Source organism: Parasteatoda tepidariorum, chromosome 6 (assembly GCF_043381705.1).
Source record: "Parasteatoda tepidariorum isolate YZ-2023 chromosome 6, CAS_Ptep_4.0, whole genome shotgun sequence".
Lineage (NCBI taxonomy): Eukaryota > Metazoa > Arthropoda > Arachnida > Araneae > Theridiidae > Parasteatoda > Parasteatoda tepidariorum.
This window is the reverse complement of record NC_092209.1, coordinates 24,767,596-24,788,552: the sequence shown is the minus strand read 5'-3', so window position 1 is coordinate 24,788,552 and position 20,957 is coordinate 24,767,596. Positions and strand designations below refer to the sequence as shown.

The 20,957-nt window shown below is 31.7% G+C and overlaps 1 protein-coding gene across 1 annotated transcript in view; it reads right to left on the bottom strand.

The window, feature by feature from the left end:
* LOC107453305 (putative ammonium transporter 3) overlaps window positions 1-20,957 on the bottom strand; it is a 70,485-nt gene that overhangs the window by 2,046 nt on the left and 47,482 nt on the right. Inside the window, exons 6-7 of the mRNA XM_071181744.1 lie at window positions 2,976-3,052; window positions 998-1,314 (exon numbers count right to left, since the gene is read on the bottom strand). Coding sequence (XP_071037845.1) covers window positions 998-1,314; window positions 2,976-3,052 — 394 coding nt within the window. The remainder of the gene's footprint in view (window positions 1-997; window positions 1,315-2,975; window positions 3,053-20,957) is intronic.

The following is a 20,957-nucleotide window of genomic DNA, read 5'->3' as shown; positions in this document are numbered from 1 at the left end:
AAACGCAGATTTTTTCGATAAAGCCATAGAATGTAAAACAGCAAATTTTAATGAAATCTTTAAATTTGAAAATTATATCAAAGATAAAAACTACAGACCAATAGCTGCACATTTCACCTCCGACGCCTCATATCATAACTATCAAAACAAATAATTTCATCAACCTTTCTGAAAATAACGTTTACTCATGCTGATACAATTCTGAACAACTCCAAAATCACAGTTTAGAGCAAGCTGCTGAATTTATTTTTGATTCCTTTTTAGTTATTCAAGCAAAGAGCTTGAAATATTCATAAAAGCAACTCCATTGCCTGCTTACCTCATTGCTCAACCAAAACTGTTCTAAAATACCAGATGAATGGGATAGGGGCCGCTTCGCGGCCCAGGTGCCCAATAAAATTAAAACACTAGGACTAGTACTTATGTCCTGAGACTCTGTATACAAACTTTTTATATATTTAGTTTGCTTGTCATTTCCCGATGAGTGGGTGTATGGGTCTTCTGCACTGCCCAGGTGCCCAGGCTTTTGCTAAATAAAGCAAGTACTTATGTCAGGTTATGCCTTATAAATAGCAAGCAAAAATAGTCAAATATTTGCAAAATTCACTTTGCAGTTATTTACCGTTTTTTTTAATTATTTTGACGTGTCCGGAGCAGTTAGAATGTCTGAAACTAGCTAAATACAGTATTTTATTTCATCACCAATTATTTCATCACCAATAATAAGCAACCAATCCATATCAAGTGACTTACGGCTATCAATGATCAAATTCATAGCCTTGCTAAGTCAACTCAGAAGAGAATGGAATTCGTTGATCAAGCAATAGGACAAACTCACATTTACCTTACACGGAGAGTAAAACCTCGAAACTTCCCACGGTTAGCCCGTTGACAATTGTAATCTAACTTTTAATTCGTCTATCAATAGAAATATAACTATATAAATGCAGTTTACATTTAATAGACAACTGAATTAATTAATATAGAAAGCACTTACAAAGAGTAACATAAACGTAGTGACCATGCTCCAAAAAATGACAATGACGATGGCCAAAAGTTGAATTCCCAACAATTTAAATCCACCACCTCTAAAGAGACCGGTGAGTCCGTTGCTCAACTCCATGAGTGTGTCTCGTTCGACGAAAAGACCCACTGCCAGCATGCCCCACACGGAACCAGCTCCATGGACAGCAATAGCACCAACTGGATCATCTACGTGTAGCTTGTCCAACAACGGAACAGTGCAGTTTGCCAGCACCGAACCAACAGCTCCAACAATGATTGCCTCCCAAGGATGATATAGTGCGCATCCACCTGGTAAATGATAATGATATAAATAGATACAAGTGATATAGATATAGATAGATAGAAGTTATATAGATAGATAGAATCGATATAGATAGAGTACATAATATTTATTAATGCATAATATTTGTAACGGTGTTATTTTATTTTTCAGCATCGTTGAACAGCCGACCCAATTTAGAGTTTACGACTACTAATGTTCAAATCCGTAGCCTTGTAATTTTGAACACAAACCAGAAGACAAGGAGATTCCTCGATCAAGTATTGGGAGAAGCTTGCCTTCGTAAAGGACTCCGCAATTGCTTTACATGGAGAGGAAAATTATAAAAATATCCCACGGTTAGCCTGACAGCAAGGGGATTCTAAATATCAAGTTAAGTATCACATATATTGACAAACCAAGACGTGATGCAGTTGCGGCCTTCCGCTTATATACAGGCCACGATTGTCTTTCTGCTCACTTATACCGCATAGGCCTTTCCACCACGCCTTTCTGTGCACTTTGTAAATCTGGAGAGAAATTGGGCAGGGACCACCTGCTTCTATGTGAGTTCCTTCATGGACACACTGAGTCCTCAAGATATTGGGAAGCAAGAGAACTTTTAATCGGTCTTCTTTCTTTGTTATCCTACGTACATTTGTATTTGTTATTTATTTCATCTGTCTATTTGTACCTTTAGCTTTGCCATTAGAAATAAAAATAAAAAAAAGTATCACATATATCGGCTACCAGTTTGCATTGTTAAAAAGACACATTTATTATTAGAGCCATATTTAAACCTCTCTAAGGCCTTGATAAGTATATAGTTCAATTTTTTCATCACATTTAATCTAATATGCCATTTGCAATTAACGTCAGCTTTGATGAAGCACTTTCGGATAAAATTGTTATCAATATGCTAGTTTTCAGGAAAAGCTTAAAAAGTCGAAATATATGTTGTTTGCAGCATTTTAAAATTTATTTCATAAATTAAAAGGAACAAAAGTCATTAACTATCTTAACCTCCTCTATTTGAGCCATGTCGTGAGAACACACTGGGACAGGTACTGAGTAACCAGGACAATTGTAAGTCTAAGGTGCTTTGAGTGTTCGATTGAAAAAGAAAATTGAAATTCATTAAAATAAACGTTTATAGTTTTCAGTATCAAATGCCTATTGTATTTAGTATCAAACGCTTATAGTTTTTTTTCTTAACTCTTCAGATCTGATATGGCTCAACCCCAATTCATTGAAATAAACGTTTATAGTTTTCAGTATAAAGTGCCTATTGTATTTATTATCAAACGTTTATAGTTTTGTTTTTTTACCTCTTCAGATTTGATATGGCTCAACCCTGTAAATTGCCTTAAAGTGATCGCTAAATTTTAAAAAAATATCCAAGCATTAAAGTATTCATATCTCCTAAAAAGAATTTCATTGCATTTAGGGTAGTGTGAGAATTTCAAAACCGATCTTGTAAAACTGAATTGAAAGTTAACTTTATGAAACATTAAAGCAGTCTTGAGAAAAGATCGTCAATATACTTTTTTAATTTTTCCAGGTTATGGGTGTCATGTATTTAGTGAGGTATCCTAAATGGGTACCTTGGGTCTGAAGACAATGCGGAGAAGATATTCTTTGGTAAAAAGAATTATGCACAGTAATTTTTTTAAAAAAAAACTTTATTTACCTGTTATTGCCACAAGAGAGGCAAGAATTCCATTGATTAGGTAGGTTACAATGAACTTTTTTCGTTGAGTAAGGTAGCTGAAATAAGGAAAAAATAAATTTTTATACAAATGCAGCCAGCACGTATGGCTAATTTATAAAAATAAAAAATTTTAGGCGAGCGAGTTTTAAAAGTAAAAATTGTTGACGAGGTATTATCATAATCTACTACAGGGACAATTAACTTATTCGCAACCACTGCAACTAATAAATACGAAAAGATCATATCTTGGCTTCGCCAGTCACCGGTGACCCCGTGGCACTACGAACAAACTCAGTGCCGGTCACCGGTGACCCCCATGGCATTCAACGTGTTAACGCTACAAATTACGAAGAGCATTTCATAAAACATGTTTTAGATTCTTTCACATCAAGTTCTTTGATTACCAATGCGTCGAGGGTTATCAAAATAAGCTAATTGAACCTATAATCGCTTTATGCTACTTAAATTGAAGTATAAAAATCCGCTACCCAACACAAAAGCACATGTTTATCTGAAAGAAACACTTATTGAATTCAATGTAAATTGTAACCACCACTACTACTTTGAAATAATTATTTATATATTAATATAAAATGTAGAAATAATGAGAAAAATGATATTGACATTAAGTTTACGGGACGCGTCATTTTGACGCATTTCGAATTTTATAAGGAAAATTACAAATCCGCTCACCAACATAAAAGCTGTTTATCTAAAAGAAACACTTATTGAATTCATTATAAATTATAACTACCACTACTACTTTGTAATAATTACTTATATTAAGTATTAAATTCCCTATTCATTTCACGGATGACACATGTAAGACAACGGTAATTTAAATAGTTGTTGAATAAATAAGTTAGTAAATGTTTGTCATGGGTGATAATTCTATTGTTTCAACTCCCAATATAAACTAGTTTTATATTGGGAATTAGGAGCTGGAAATTGTTTTTTACTATCCCTTCAGTGATAAGAGATTTGACAAATTACTCCAACAATCTTTTAAGAAAAAGCAGTGCAGTCAAGAATGCATATAGTTCGTTCACCAGGAGTTGGCACTTGGCTCCGCCTTCATCACGTGGTATCCGAGGATACTATTTCGCTATTTTTGGGGAAAGGGTGCGAGCAATCCTGAAAGATGTTGATATTTGGCGATCGTATGACAAAAATAGTTATTTTGCAATCTTTATGTGCATTTTTTTAACATTGAATATTTCATAAATATGAGGATATTTCTCTCTTTTGAGTGAATCGTTTCTCCTTTTTAAGACATTTTGCAGCAATATATTTAATTAGCTAGAGAAATGAAAGGTATAATAGCGGTGATAATGCGATTAAAATAAGTGATTAAAAAATAATTCACTGTTTGCGTTTGGAACGCATTAAAGGTTGTCTCAATTTCAAGAGCGGAGACGTTTCTCCTCTGACATGAACTCTTCGTCCGAAGAGGTGGAGCCAAGTGCCAACTACTGGTGAACGAATTATACCTGCCAACTTGTAATCTCTCCTAAATTGATTTACTCCAGTGATTTCAAGATTAAATGTAAATAACTTTAACAAGCGTTAATTTATTTTGTATTTGGCATAAACTTAAACTCACCTAATTAACTAACTAATCAAGTTTTTCAGAGTACCTATCCACGTATCATACCTGCCAACTCTTCCGGATTTTCCGGAAGATTTTATTTTCATATTTAAAGTGGTAGTAAATATATACTATTTTTTTCTTTTATAAACTTAATTTTTAAAAGATTTTGATCACCACTATTCTTACAAAAATGAAGCACATATATTAATATGCGTTACTATCATGGCTGTCAACTTAAGTTTTTTCAAATACAACGTATTTGTTTGCTTAAAATTGAAGTTTTAATTCCATATAATACCACTGGGAAAAATGATAATGTAAGGGATTAAAAGTTGGCAGGTATGATGTACGGATATCTGCTCTTTCATCTAAATCTCACCTAAATAAACTTATTGTGCATTTATATGGTATATGTAAAATTTATTTAAATGTAGTGGTGGCCTAAATCAGTTTGAATTACATTTATAAATGCAAAGAATATATAGCAAGCATACATTTTACTGTCACTTTAAATGTAAAAATAAAATTTTACGCAAAATGCGTAAGTGTTGGCAGGTATGTAAACGTATTGCAATATCGAAAAAAATTCCTAAACATGTTTTTAAAAAAAAACACAAGAGTTTATATAAAATGGAATTATACACAGTGTACACAGTGCTTACTTTTTCTGACTTTGATACAAGTTGTTAAAACTGAAATACGAGCATTTTACAATAAAGATAGAAATTTCAGTTATTTCGTTTTTGAAATTCATCTTGTCTTGAAATTTGAGCAGGACACCTAGGTGCCGGTCACCCCCATCGCATTCAACGTGTTAATCAATTCAAAATCCTTTTCGTTAAAGTAAACTAATTATTACGTTAACTTTTTTAAAGGACACTGCATTTGGAAATTACTTTTTATCTTCATCTAGTGATTTCTTGAAGTGTTAGTAAGATTGTCGGTAAAAATTACAAAGTACTTCTTTTGCAAAATATTTATAAAATGGCAGGCATTCAAAAACTAATGTTTTCCCAACTTCTAGTAATTTTGCCAACATTTTAAAAACATCACGATGACGGAGCTAGAATAGTATTTTATGTGAAATTTTGAATCATTGTAGTTGTGTGGAAAATAACTTTTAACAAAATTTACTAAATAAGAAACCATGTATAAAAAAATAAGCGTTGCAACCAAAAGGAGAAATTTTTCCAAAATAGCGTAGAAATTTGGCAGTATTGAAAATAATTTTATATTTTGCCAGAGCTTAAATAAGCTGTTGTATTATTTTCACGTATTCATGTGTTTATTTATATGTAATGGCTATTTAAATCATTCTAAAGTGAATATTTAAATCCTAGAATTGAAAGAAGGCAAAAAAAAATTTTTTTTACCACTTTAAAGATAAGAATAAAATCTTCCGAAAAGATTCAAAAAATTTTATGAAATTAGAAATTAAAGTACCAACTTAATATAATTATGCATTTAGTAGCATCTAAGAGCTAAAATTTGAACAAATTTGATAGTTTAACACGTTCACGCCGGGGTGACCCACCGGTGGGACACGCTAGATTGTCTCATCTTGGCAACGCACCGGAGTAAAAACTGGTAACATTAAATTTCATTTTTTAAGTTTTTTTCCGGGAATAATAAAAATCCATAACTACCAATTGCTTTTAACGGATGCAATTTTTATATTGAATTGCTTCTCCGCCGTGATCAATTTCTTTACAGCGAATTGTTATTGTTGAGAATCGATTAACTCCTCCCGAATATTATCTAATATTGAAATAGTTCTTCTACCAGTATTTTATCTTTTCCAGTACCAGTATTTTCATTTTTCCCAGCGTGAACGTGTTAAATCTAGAAAAAAATAATTTTTATCGAGTTACAGAAAGAAGTCTCATTGGAAATTTATAAAATCTTCTTTTAATGGAATAGGGAAATTTCAATACAACAAAATAATTTTGATTAATATTAAAATTCGTTATATCGCTGTAATGAATTTTTGTTATTGCGTACCGATTGCTTCGGAACCTTGGATTTCGTTAAAATGAGTTTCGATTGCTTTTCTTATTTCAATAAGCACGCCACCGGAATTGTTTTTTAAATTTCTATGCTATTTTTTTTTTCAATTAAAAAAAAAAATTAGTTTTCTTCTCAAGTCGGAAAAATTTTGATGTTTAAATAATTTTATCTCCTTTAAAACTGGAGAAAAATTGCGCTATTTAGTTTCACTGAACTCCCGTAACTGTCGCCAATATCCTCTTCCTGACGCCATCAACAACAAGGAAAACAATATCCTCACGATCAAGAGCAACATTTATTGTACTTTAATAGAATGTTATATGGCAATAGACATTGAATCAAAGAAAGAGTTTTGTTTACCTAAGCTTTGTTCTCTTTCTTTGCATTCTTACTTTTATATTTCCTTTCCGATACGCAATCTGGATTTCATGGGAGGAAACGAACTTAACTATTTTTCAGTTATTATTAATAAAGAATATCTAAATATATCTATTAATAATAATGAAGAATATCTAAACCAATTTACATTGAGCACAAATTTCTTCATCTTGCAATTCTAGAACAATTCTAAAAAATGTCACAATCTGAACTTTCGATTTGGTATTTCTTAGGTACCATGATCTTGAGGGTATCGTGGTGTTGCACTTGTTTATTACCTTTATGTTAACCTCTAAAATATATTTCCACAATTCTATCACCCCTTATACTGGTAAGGAGAGGAGTTAAGATGTAAGTACATTTATCGTACTGATATGGAAAGATATTGCGTGGAATGGAAATTGAATAATATTCCCTGTGCATTCATTAAGATGTTCCTCGTGGGGCACAGGCGCCGGAGCTGTGTGCTGGTGGTGTGCCCTCATTATGTTTATGAAGATGCAATCGGAACCCTCTCGATTTTATTTTCGATTGGGTCAGTAAGGTTACCAAATATGATTTCTTGAAATCACATACATTAAAACTCCACTTAATTATTTTAATCGTGAAAATCAGTCCCAGTTGAGAGGTGACTAGAGATGCATATGACTTCAAAACTTTAGGAGAAAAAAAAAGCATAACAATAACCCCCAACTCAAGATATTATGAGGGCTGCACAGCAGCTAATTATCATTGAGCCGAACTTCGTCATAGAATTTACTTTTTAGTCAAAACTGAGCAATAATTGATTGCAAATTTGATGTTATCATTTTTTGAGGGAAAACTTCTTCCAATTCAAAGATCTTTATCTCAGGAGGTATTACAGCTACAAGTTTTGCTTTGGTCTGGAATTATAGATGATTTAATTTTGTAAAATAAAAGCAACTCACAAACTTTTTGCAACACCAGTAATTTCGTAGAAAGCAGGAAAACTAACAGAAATTTTATGATTTTTCAAGATGGTGACGCATGTGATGGTCGGAGAAATTGGAAACAACCCACTACCAACCCACATAATTGGAAGGGAAAAAAAATTCCCTATTTTTTGTAGCTATCCGAAACATTTTGGGAGAATTTGATTGGATTAACGAAGTTGTTTATACAATGCTAAAAAGAACTTAAACAAATTTATTTTGTATGCATCGTATATTTTTTTTTAGAATACAGGGGAAAAAAATTTCTCAAAAACTTGAGAATTCTAGAACTAAAGAATTCGAATTAAGGGAATTTGATTGGAAAATTATTTTTCATGTATTTCTTGGGCTTATGGACGTAAGAAATCCCACGGGCCCGTGGGTTAACTTATTTGAATAAATCATAGAATAACTGCGCTTCCTTTAGGATAACAAATCCTGCTTTTATCTTTAATTCCTAAAATTCAAGTGTGATGCCGAAGCTGAAGATATATTACTATTTAAAAAATATTTTACACCATTTTTATAAAAACATAGCTATTTCTGAAGTAATAAAATAGGGATTAAAAAAATGAGTACATTTTCTTCGTTCTTCCCTAATTCCCACATTCCCAACTCTTGTTTTAAAACGTAATATAAACCCTTTATCTGCTGGTCTTGCTGGGCTCACATTTTGAAATAATGAGAAAAGTATCTTTACAGAAAAAATGGTTGCGCATTTGTATTGAAATTCGGTAAATGTTTTATTGAAGTTATACTTCTTATGCGACTTCCAACAAGATTGCGTTAAAAGTTTAATGCTGCATTTTTATTGGCCGGGAAATCACGTGGTAGGATCCAGTTTTCCCTCATTCATTTCCATATTGTTTTGGTTCTCACTAGCATAAAAATAATAAAAGTCATAAAAGTATTGTTTTTCTATAAATATTTTTTTAGTTTGTTTTGATACACATATAATTTAATAGGGTAGTATTTTTTATTTTCAAACTTAGTGGATAACAATTGTAAAAAATGAGTGAAAACAATCCCACGGACAATAAGACGGATTTAAGGTTATGTCAGGGTACGTCTCTTGTGAATATCAATTGATTGTTTCTCTTCTGAAATTACATTATGACGCATTCACATACATTATTAATACAAAAACATTTTCGAGGACGAGACGATGAGGCAACCACAAGCACTTCCACAAGAGGTCCAGGAGGGAAAAATGCACAATATTACTGTGATTACAGAGCACGGAAGCGAGCGGAGCAGGAAAAAGAGTCGTTGAATAGAACTAGTGATCCTTCTACGACTGATTCTTCTACAATTAACGTCGCAGGTTGCGAAACTTAACTTCTTCCTCGCGGAGGGACTACACACACTATTTTTTTTATTCAATTTCCATTTGGGTTTAAAGCGTTGAAAATAGATGACTTCAGAAAGTACAGATTATACAGATTTTGTTATTAGACAAAAATGTTTTAAATATCTAGAATAAATGCCAACACTGAAATAGTTAAATTATCAGCCTTTTTCTTTAGAAAAAAAGGACATGTTCTAAAAATAGAACACTGGCATTTAAGCAGTAAAAAAGTAACTGGGCAATTATGATTAAGGTAATTTGATATTTTCTTCTATTGATCACCACTTTGTCATTAAAATATTTCCGATAGCTAAGTTTAGATCTAATTATAAATGTTTGGCCCAGGTGCCCAGTTTTCTATAAATAAAGAAAAAAAAGAAAGAAAGATAAATAAATATTTGAAGTTAACTTTCAAAAATGGAATAACTGAAAAACCAATCTTTATCTTTCTGTAAAATGCTCGTATTTGCTCTTATTTCAGGATCAACAATTTCCATCAAAGTCACTACACTAAAAGTAAGCAGCGGACACTGTGTATAATTCCATTTCATATGAACATTTATTTGCTTGAAAACATGTTCAGGAATTTTTTTCGATATTGCAATACATTTAGGAAAGTACTGCTTATTCTTAATATTATTACTTTAGAGAGAAAAAAAAGATTACTTAACACGTTCACGCCGGGGTGACCCACCGATGGGTCTCGCTCGATTGTCTCATCTTGGCAGCGCACCGGAGTAAAAACTGGTAAGAATAAATTTAATTTTTTAGTTTTCTTCCGGGAATAATAAAAACCCATAAGTAGCAATTGTTTTTAACGGATGCAATTTTTATATTGAGTTACTTCTTCGCCGTGAAAAATTTCCTTACAATGAATTGTTATTGTTGAGAATAGATTAACTCCTCCCGAATATTATCTAATAATGAAATAGTTCTTCTACCAGTATTTTCNAAATATATCTATTAATAATAGAATGTTATATGGCAATAGACATGGATACAAGGAATTCGCTTTCTTTGCATTCTTACTTTATATTTCCTTTGCGTTACGAATCTGGATTTCATAAGCAGATAGGGAGAAAATAACTTTATACCTGCCAACTTTTACGCATTTGGCGTAAAATTTTATTTTTATATTTAAAGTGGTACTAAATATACACTATTTTTTTCTTTTATAAACTTAATTTTTAAATGATTTTGTCACCACCATTCTTAAAAAATTTAAGCATATATACTAATATATGTTACTATCATGGTTGTCAGGTTAAGCTTTTTTTAAAATACAACGTATTTTTTTGCTTAAAATTGAAATTTTAATTCCATTTTTATACCACTGGAAAAAATCATAATGGAAGGGATTAAAAGTTGGCAGGTATGTTAACTATTTTTCAGCTATTATCAATAAAGAATATCTAAATATATCTATTAATAATATATTACATTAAAGTACAATAAATATAATTACATTAAAGTACAATAAATATAATTATATTAAAGTACAATAAATATTAATAATATTTATTGTACTTTAATAGAATGTTATATGGCAATACGCATGGATACAAGGAATGAGTTTTGTTTACCTAAGCTTTGTTCTCTTTCTTTACATTCTTACTTTATATTTCCTTTGCGTTACGAATCTGGATTTCATAATCAGATAGGAAGAAAAGAACTTAACTATTTTTCAGCTATTATTAATAAAGAATATCTAAATATATATATTAATAATAATGAAGAATATCTAAACCAATTTACATTGAGTACAAATTTCTTTATCTTGCTGTGCTAGAACAATTTTAAAAAATGTCTCAATCTGAACTTTCGATTTGGTATTTCTTAGGTACCATGATCTTGAGGGTATCGTGGTGTTGCACTTGTTAATTACCTTTATGTTAACCTCTAAAATATATTTCCACAATTCTATCACCCCTTATACTGGTACGGAGAGGAGTTAAGATGTAAGTACATTTATCGTACTGATATGGAAAGATATTGCGTGGAATGGAAATTGAATAATATTCCCTGTGCATTCATTAAGATGCTCCTCGTGGGGCACAGGTGCCGCAGCTGTGTGCTGGTGGTGGTGTGCCCTCATTATGTTTATGAAGATGCAATCGGAACCCTCTCGATTTTATTTTCGATTGGGTCAGTAAGGTTACCAAATATGATTTCTTGAACTCACATACATTAAAACTCCACTTAATTATTCTAATCGTGAAAATCAGTCCCAGTTGAGAGGTGACTAGAGATGCATATGACTTCAAAACTTTAGGAGAAAAAAAAGCATAACAATAACCCCCAACTCAAGATATTATGAGGGCTGCACAGCAGCTAATTATCATTGAGCCGAACTTCGTCATAGCATTAACTTTTCAGTCAAAACTGAGCAATAATTGATTGCAAATTTGATGTTATCATTTTTTGAGGGAAAACTTCTTCCAATTCAAAGATCTTTATCTCAGGAGGTATTACAGCTACAAGTTTTGCTTTGGTCTGGAATTATAGATGATTTAATTTTGTAAAATAAAAGCAACTCACAAACTTTTTGCAACACCAGTAATTTCGTAGAAAGCAGGAAAACTAACAGAAATTTTATGATTTTTCAAGATGGTGGCGCATGTGATGGTCGGAGAAATTGGAAACAACCCACTACCAACCCACATAATTGGAAGGGAAAAAAAACTACCCTATTTTTTGTAGCTATCCGAAACATTTTGGGAGAATTTGATTGGACTAACGAAGTTGTTTATACAATGCTAAAAAGAACTTAAACAAATTTATTTTGTATGCCTCGTATATTTTTTTTAGAATACAGGGAAAAAAATTTTCTCAAAAACTTGAGAATTTTAGAACTAAAGAATTCGAAATAAGGGAATTTGATTGGAAAATTCTTTTTCATGTATTTCTTGGGCTTATGGACGAAATAAATCCCATGGGCCCGTGGGTTATCTTATTTGAATAAATCATGGAATAACGGCGCTTCCTTTAGGACATAGATTCTCAACCTTTTTAACGTTGCCGCCCCCTTAATAAGCAAAAAACATATCAACGCCCCCCTTTGTGATAATCCAGTTATTTAGAGCATGAGGACGGGGGGGGATGCTGAATTATAAGATGCACTTTTAAGCAATTTTTTAAGCGTTAAATTTGCATGTTTTTTCTTTAAAAAATTTAATGTTTACGTTAACTCTATAATTTTCTCCCGGCAGGTAATCGCAGTCTATTTGTCATAATAAAAATAAATACGGTAATGAAAAAAAAAGTTCAACGAAGAAAACTGTGCTTAAAAAGAGTCACTTGTTCTTAATTAGATAATTAAAAAAACACCCAAAAATAAAAGTAGTATTAATGAAACAATCAAGTTACTATGTCAGTGGAATGATTGTACTTGATGGTTCATAGCCAATTTCTTAACGTTCGGTTCAATATTTTTACTGAGGTGAAGACGCAAGTCCCCTCGTTGCATGATTTCGAGTCCATTTCTCTTTTTTGTCACTTGATCCATAACAGCACTGAATCCACGTTCGACAAAGTAAGAGAAAGGGAAGGAAATTAAAAATAATTTTGAAAATTAGAATGAATTTTGACAAAAGAATTTTGACAGTCCAGAGTAGAGGCGACTGATGTTACCTTGAAGCCAAAATTTTGTGAGTTATCACCATTTCAAAGCTTCAATAGTTGAAAGTTTGCCCGATTCCTCCTGAATCTGAGCCTCTTCTGTTTCAACATTCGAAAATGGGTTAATAACCCATTGAAGAAAACAGAACAAAACACATTTATAACGGTTAGAAAAGTCCATGTGCAAAGAGTCAATGTGTTAACTATATTCTTGTGTATCATCAGAGGAAATTTCGCCATTCTTTGCAAGATACGATAAGATTTGAAATTTGTTGAACTCATTCCTACCAAATTTCTGCTTCCAAAAAATAAGTTTTTTTAAAAATGTAGAAATAACTGATTTCGTAGGGATCTAATTGAGTTTGTCACCTTGAAGCTGCAAATTAACGCCATTAAATTTTGCAAATAAATCCACCAACGTCTATCTTAAATTCTAGCAATCTGTCTCTCAGAGCTACATTCTGTCTTCGAGGAACTCAAGCACAGAGACGAAAAGATTCAAAAACCCATTGAGACAAGGCTCCTTCAGAAAGCCAGCGAATCACGGTGTAGTAGCAAGCGATATTCTTCATAGTTTTTCTTTAACAGCTGTCTGAGTAATCAATCGTTGAGAACATTACTGCGAATTTTGTTCGCAGCAGATATGACATATTGCGATAACTGATGCAAACGGTCGCTGAGATTTTTTCTTTCTAAATACTGTCTGTGAATCCCGCGGTGAACTGCTAAAATATCTGGTACCACCCTCTTCAAAACGGCGAAAAACCCACCATGTCGTCGACCCACTATTGCAAGGGATATTTTTGATTAAATCGGATGAGGCTGGATAGTGTAAAACTGTTCCTAAAACTTCCTTAACAGCGGCAGTATCAGTTCTTTGTCGATGGTATGACATTTCCCAGATTTAGCAATTAATTTTGATATATTATAAGGACTTATCAAACCATCATCGCATTTTTGTGATTTGGTTGTTCGTAAGCCAGAGGCCAAAGGTGCCTTCAGAAACTTGTCTTTGATGTTGGTGAAAAATGACAAATCTTTGTTTTGTTTGTGAGAATGAGCATTTTGCAAATGCTTCTGCTAACGGGAAGGCTCCATTGTTTCATTATATTAAACTTTGCTGTAAAATAAATTCATGGGTAGTTGAGAGTTCGACAGCGATTGAACAAATCTAAACTTCAAGTACGTGGCACTGTATGGAATATACTTCTTTATGTTAACCGACATTGTTGGTGGCAGCAAAATACAAATGAAAGAAAAACAACTGTTTTTTCAAATTAATAAATAATTTACGATTAAGAACTAATTCATAAACGTACCTAGACAAATAAACAATGAAATCGAATCGAAACTGGGTAAAAAACTGCTAGGAAGCAAACTGAACCATCATAAGAAACAAGGGTCTAATCGAACATTTTTACAAAAACTGCATGCACTTTAATTCTCCCCATGGGTGAAAGCCCTTATATAGCAAGACGGAAAAGAGGAAAACCTGGTACGTAAAACATTTCATTCCAGCATTTTTTTCAAAAAAAATGAAATATCTGTAACTATTAAGATTTCTTTTACAATTCTGGCATATATATAAACCTGCTTCTTTTCCAAGATAAAGTAGATTTTGTTGAAAATTTTAAAAAAAGAATAAGTAAACTCCTCCCCAAATCTAGCTATAACTGAAATGGTTTTACTACCAGCCTTTCCTCTTTTCCGTCTCGCTTTCACCCCTGATTCTCCCCAAATGGCTTGAATGTCAGAGGCAAAAATTACTGACTCATGCGCTGTGCTGTGGTGATTCGGATCGGAGAATATGTGTTGCATAAGTTCGTTTTACTGCTGGTACTAATGTTGTATCAGATAATCTAAATTTATTATATTAATTTAATCTTTAATTTTATTTACTAAATGATTCTTAATTTATTCATTTTATTTGAGAGTATTAATATTAAATTTGAATAACATAACCTGCTCATCGCCCCCCTACCGCTCAAAACATACCTAACGCCCCCCTGCCGTCCAAAACAAGTCCACCGCCCCTCAGCATACTCCCAACGCCCCCAGGGGGGCGTTATCGCCCCCGTTGAGAAACACTGCTTTAGGATAACAAATCCTGCTTTTTTCTTTAATTCCTAAAATTCAAGTGTGATGCGGATGCTGAAGATATATTACTATTTAAAAAATATTTTACTCCATTTTTCTACGAACACAGCTATTTCTGAAGTAATAAAATAGCAATTAAAAAAATTAATAAAATTTCTTCTTTCTTCCCTAATGGCTTTTTCCATTCCCGAATATTTTTTAAAACGTAATATAAACCATTCACCTGCTGGACTAGCTGGGCTAAAATTTTGAAATAATGAAAAGCTTCATAAAAGTAGCTTTGCAAAAAAAAAATGTTTTCACATTTGTATTGAAATTCAGTAAATGTTTTATTTATTCAGTTACCATTTGGGTTTACAGCTTTGAAAATAAATGACTACAGAAAAGAATACAGATTTTGTTATTATTAATATATTGTTGTTGACAAAAATGTTTTCGATATCTAGAATAAATGCCAACACTTAAATAGTTAAATTAGAGCCTTTTTTTTGGAAAAAGAGGACATGTTTTAAAAATAGAACATTGGCGTTTAAGCAGTAGAAAAGTAACTGGGTAATTACGAATAAGGTAATTTGATATTTTCTCGTATTGATCACCACTTTGTCATAAAAATAATTCAGATATCTAAGTTTAAACCTAATTATCAATGTTTGAACCCGTAAATTTTGTAAATAGCTGTAAATACTTGTAAATAATTTTGCGCATTTATTATGTATTTCCCCTTTTCCCTGGGGCTATGTGGCTACTGTGCACCTGTGAAGCTCGGAGTAATACCTCGAAGGGAGGCGAGGCAGTCTGCCACAAAACCTCTTCTCTCTCTCTCAAACTTGTTTGTTCAATCTCACTACTTCATTTTAATTTTCTCTCAGTAAAAGATACTGAACCCTAACTTTCACCTCTCAGTTGCGCTTCGGCGATTTATTATTTATTTCCACTCAGATGAATTAGTTGGAGCCCCTAGCGGGGCTGATGCTAAGATAACCAACACATATGAGTATGAGTATCAATGTTTGAAGTTAACTTTCAAAAATGAAATAATTGAAATACCAGTCTTTATCTTTCTGTAAAATGCTCGTATTTCAGGGTCAACAACTTCTGTCAAAGTCACTAAAAGTAAGCAAAGATGCCAACTGCTCCGGACAGGGGTGAAAGCGAGACGGAAAAGAGGAAAGGCTGGTAGTAAAACCATTTCAGTTATAGCTAGTTTTGGGGAGGAGTTTACTTATTCATTTTTTAAATTTTTCAACAATATCTACTTTATCTTGGAAAAGAAGCAGTTTTATATATATGCCAGAATTATAAAAGAAATCTTGATAGTTACAGATATTTCATTTTTTTCGATAAAAATGCTGGAATGAAATGTTTTACGTACCAGGTTTTTCTCTTTTCAGTCTTGCTATATAAGGGCTTTCACCCATGGCTCCGGTCACGCCAAAATAATTTTTACAAAAAACGGTAAATAACTACAAAGCAAATTTTGCAAATATTTTAAAATTATTGCTTGCTTTTTTTAAATGCATATCATGACACATGTTATGTAAAGTGGTGAATTATATAAGCCTACGAATTATTTAGAAATAGTGGTGGATAAAAATCTACTAAATTGAATTTATTAAACCAAGAATCACAATTGATAAACTGCCACTTCAAAATATATATATATATATTTGCTGTCCGGAGAAAGTTGGCATCTCTGAGTAAGCAGCGGACACTGTGTATAATTCCACTTCATATAAACTCTTATTTGTTTGAAAACATGTTCAGGAATTTTTTCGATATTGTAGTACATTTAGGACTGTACTGCTTATTCTTAATATTATTACTTTGGAGAGAAAAAAAGATTACTAAGTATTTTACTTTGTCAAATCTCTTCTCACTAAAGGGACAGTTAAAAACTATTTCCAGTTCCTAATTCCCAATATAAAGGAAGTTTATATTGGGAGTTCAAAGAGAAATAGAGTTAGATTCCTAAAAAAAATGGATTGAGAATGATCACTCCCGACAAATGAGTAATAATTTCTTTAATAACACATAGCTACTAACCAATTTAGTCAGCAACCATATTCATGACACGTTAATAGTTTCTTTACATATCATAAAGAAATATCGGAATTTTATATTTAATATAAATAATTATTACAAAGTAGTAGTGGTAGTTATAATTCATATTGAACTCAATAAGTGTTTCTTTCAGATAAACAGCTTTTATGTTGGGTAGCTGATTTTATACTTCGAAGCATAAAGTGATAATAGGTTCTATTAACTTATTTTGATAAACCGCGACAGATGGATAATTATTCAAAGAACTTGATGTGAAAGAATCTGAAACATATTTTATGAAATACTTTTCGTAAGTTGTATCATTGAAAAACTTAAATTAATATGAAAGTATTGACTGTTATGAGACAGGCATTAGATATATTTGACGAAATAATCAATTTTTACACTAGTCAAGGTAAAAAAATATATAAAACATGCATTAAAAGCATACAGAAAAAACAACTGGAACAAAATTTAGAAAAAAATGTTTCACCTAATGCTAGTTTATCTTAATAACAGAGATGCCAATATATATATATATATATATATATATATATTGTGNAACACATTCTGACAAAAATAAGTAATATCAAGTATTCGCACAAATACAGCAAACAATTTCTTACCCAGTGTTCGTTCAATATCTAGAAAATTCTGCACAGAATACGTGAACAGATTAATTTATGTCTATCACCTTAAATATTCCAATCATATCTATCATTATTAAGAATTACTTGCCATTAGTTTTACATTTATACCAAAAATATACTCCCTCTGTCCCAAATTAGCTGCAACATTTGAATATTTTTTTACTGATTGTTGATACTGATGATTCAATTATTTTGTTTGAATATTTTTCATAGATTTTGGAGTGCTATACTATCGATAAAAACACTTTGCAAAGCATTCCCTCCGTAAATCACTACTAAATTAATTTTAAAAAATCAGGGGTTTTCACGCCCGCGTTAGTTGAAAAATTTTTCTGGCGTCGATCCACTTTCATGAAGCGAAGCTAGTAATGTAGAAAAACTACCAGAGAGCTGCATTAATAAAATTATATATAAGTTTTAATTTACAATATTAGTGGTAGTTTAATTGCATCTAAATGAATAAATATTTTTTTGTACTTTTTCAAATTACAAGATTTATTAAATAAAATTCGATATTTGTCTGTACCATTAATTAAACGATCTTCGTAGAAATCTTGTTTTCTACTTAGTCAACTTTCAGTTAGCTGGGCAAAAATTAATTAAATCTTTTTTTTATTCTCTCGTTCTTTATTTCTTAAAAACAAAACAAAATGGGGTACCATACAAAATAAAATAAAATGAAAATAATAATTAATAATTAAATAGTTGAAGTATCCAAATCTTACATTCCTAACAAGTTTATTCCCAATTCGATGCAAAAATAAAAAAATCAGATTACTCAAAAAAAGTTTTCGAATTATATATCGCAATTTCTATTTTCAAACTGTTAAGACAGAGCTGTAAAGAAAACCAATATGTAATATGAGTTTCTGGGACAGATAATAGTTTTTTTAATTAAAAAAAGCTTTTTTTATTCAGAAAAACATTGTTATTATTTGTTCTTGCTTTTTTTTAAAAACATTTACTTTCTTACCTTTACTTTGTCTATGTGTGCGTGAAAATATATATAGCAAACTTGCAGCCTTTACTTGCATATTGAAGGCTTAAAAAATAGTTTAGCAGAAATACAGCATGATTCTAAAGCTAATTGGACGGTTCAATTAATTGGAAAACTGATTTCAAATAGAAAAATTCGAAAGTTTATAACCAGCAATCAGAATAATTATATCCAAAACAAATAATATTAAGTTTTAATTCTCGCGCAACAGTATATAGCAAATAATCTTATAGTGAAAAAAAAATCGGTTTCATAAAAATATTTCATTAAATAATTACAGAAATTGAAGCATATTTACAGTTATTTATGCTATATATGAAGAAACAAAGATAACGAAGATTTCAAGAGTATATAATACTAAAATAACATTGTTTTGTACGATAGGTGAATTTTTAATTTCAGGCGCATTATTTCAGACACGTTATTATTACACAGTATTCAATCATTTTTTACTAAAAGAATTTTAAAAAAAAAATTTGTAGGAACTCATTTTTAATATCAATAAAAACTGTCACAACCGCATTTAAATTTTTATAAATTTATTTTTTATTAGCAGTCACGAATCACAAAAATAAATCGATTACACTGGGGAGTATTTCTCTTTTTTTTCTATTTAATGAGACTTTTGAACGGATCTTAGATATTTTCACGTAGCTGATTTCAAATCTGCAATCGTTTTCTCTCAACGAATTACAGTTAATGTCCCCATTTCTTTGGTACGTAAGGAGTGGTATGAAGAAGGTGATATTGCATTTCAGTTCTTGATCCGATACGTTAAGTACATGTGTTTTATTCATACGCATAAATTTTCTAAACAGCCTCACCATGGGATAGTTACACTTAGACTGAGATTTAGAGCAGAGTCCCTCCCCGTAAAACGAGCACTCCATTCTTTCATCCATGATAGAGCCCAAAGGCAGCTGGCAGAGATGCCAACTGCTCCGGACGCGCCTAAATAATTTAAAAAACGGTAAATAATTACAAAGTAAATTTACAAATATTTGACTAATTTTGCTTACTTTAAAAGGTTTAGCATGACATAACTGTAACGAAGTGGTGAATTACATAAGCCTTCAAATTATTTAGAAATAGTGGTTGATAAAAACCCAGTATATCGAATTCATTAAAGGAGGAATCACAATCAATAAACTACCACTCGAAAATATTTATTCGCTGTCCGGAGCAAGTTGGCATCTCTGAGCTGGTAGTAATTTCAGTTGGAAAGTTTCAACAAAGTGATGCTTTATTTGAACTTTTGAATCATTCTCATGTAGTGGTGTAAAAAATAACTTTATTTCGTATTTATAAAATAAAGAATCATTCATTAAAACATAAGCTTAACTACCACTTGAAGAGATTTTCCTAAGGAAGTGAAGAAAGTTGGCAGCCCTGGGGTAATCCACCGTAACCCCATTTACATCTTTGTTACTATCCTCAGTGGTAGACTGATCATTGGTTAGAGTCCCCTTGCGTTAGGCTAACCGTGGGAGGTCCTCGTGCTCTTCCTCTCCATGCAACGCAAATGCGGATTAGTTCCTTCAAAAAGTCCTCCACGAAGGCAAATTTCTCCCAATACTTGACCCAGGAATTCCCTTGTCTTCTGGATTGGGTTCAAAATTACAAGGCTAAGTAGTTGAACATCAGTAGTCGTAAACCCAAAAATAGGGCCGACGACGATAATAAAATATGGAACATATACAGTGGTCGTTACCGAGACATTTCATTGTAATATTTTTGTCATCCTAAGCAAGGCAACTGTAATATGAGTTAAAATGTTTAAAATAGTTAAAAAAGAAAGAAATTTCAGAAAAACCTTAACTACATTTTATTTGAAATCTAACTTGTCTTCTTCATAAGTCCCTTTTCCTATAAAATACAAATTAACTTATTTACTCTCTATAATAACTCCTCTAATTGAAGTATCAAATAGATTTTTGATCATATTTTTATCTTAATATTCCCAAGGAACAATAATTAAGTTCTGAATCTCTTATTAGTATCAATTTAAAACAAGGTTGTGCGACCTCTTTGTCTGACGACATAATTTCAATATATTCGATTGATTAGAGCGATTTAAGAGAGCAAAATATAATGATGGTGTTTGAGGAGAAGACCTAAAAAATTCAATTTGGCGATATTTGACAGGTTAATACTCAGTTCGGATTTATTTCTTCCATAGATTATTGAAGAAACGTTTTGAATGGAGATCGAGTTCTCGTGAAATTATACTATATATCTTGTGCTAGTTTCCTCAGAAATCAATAGGGAAATGAAAAATAATG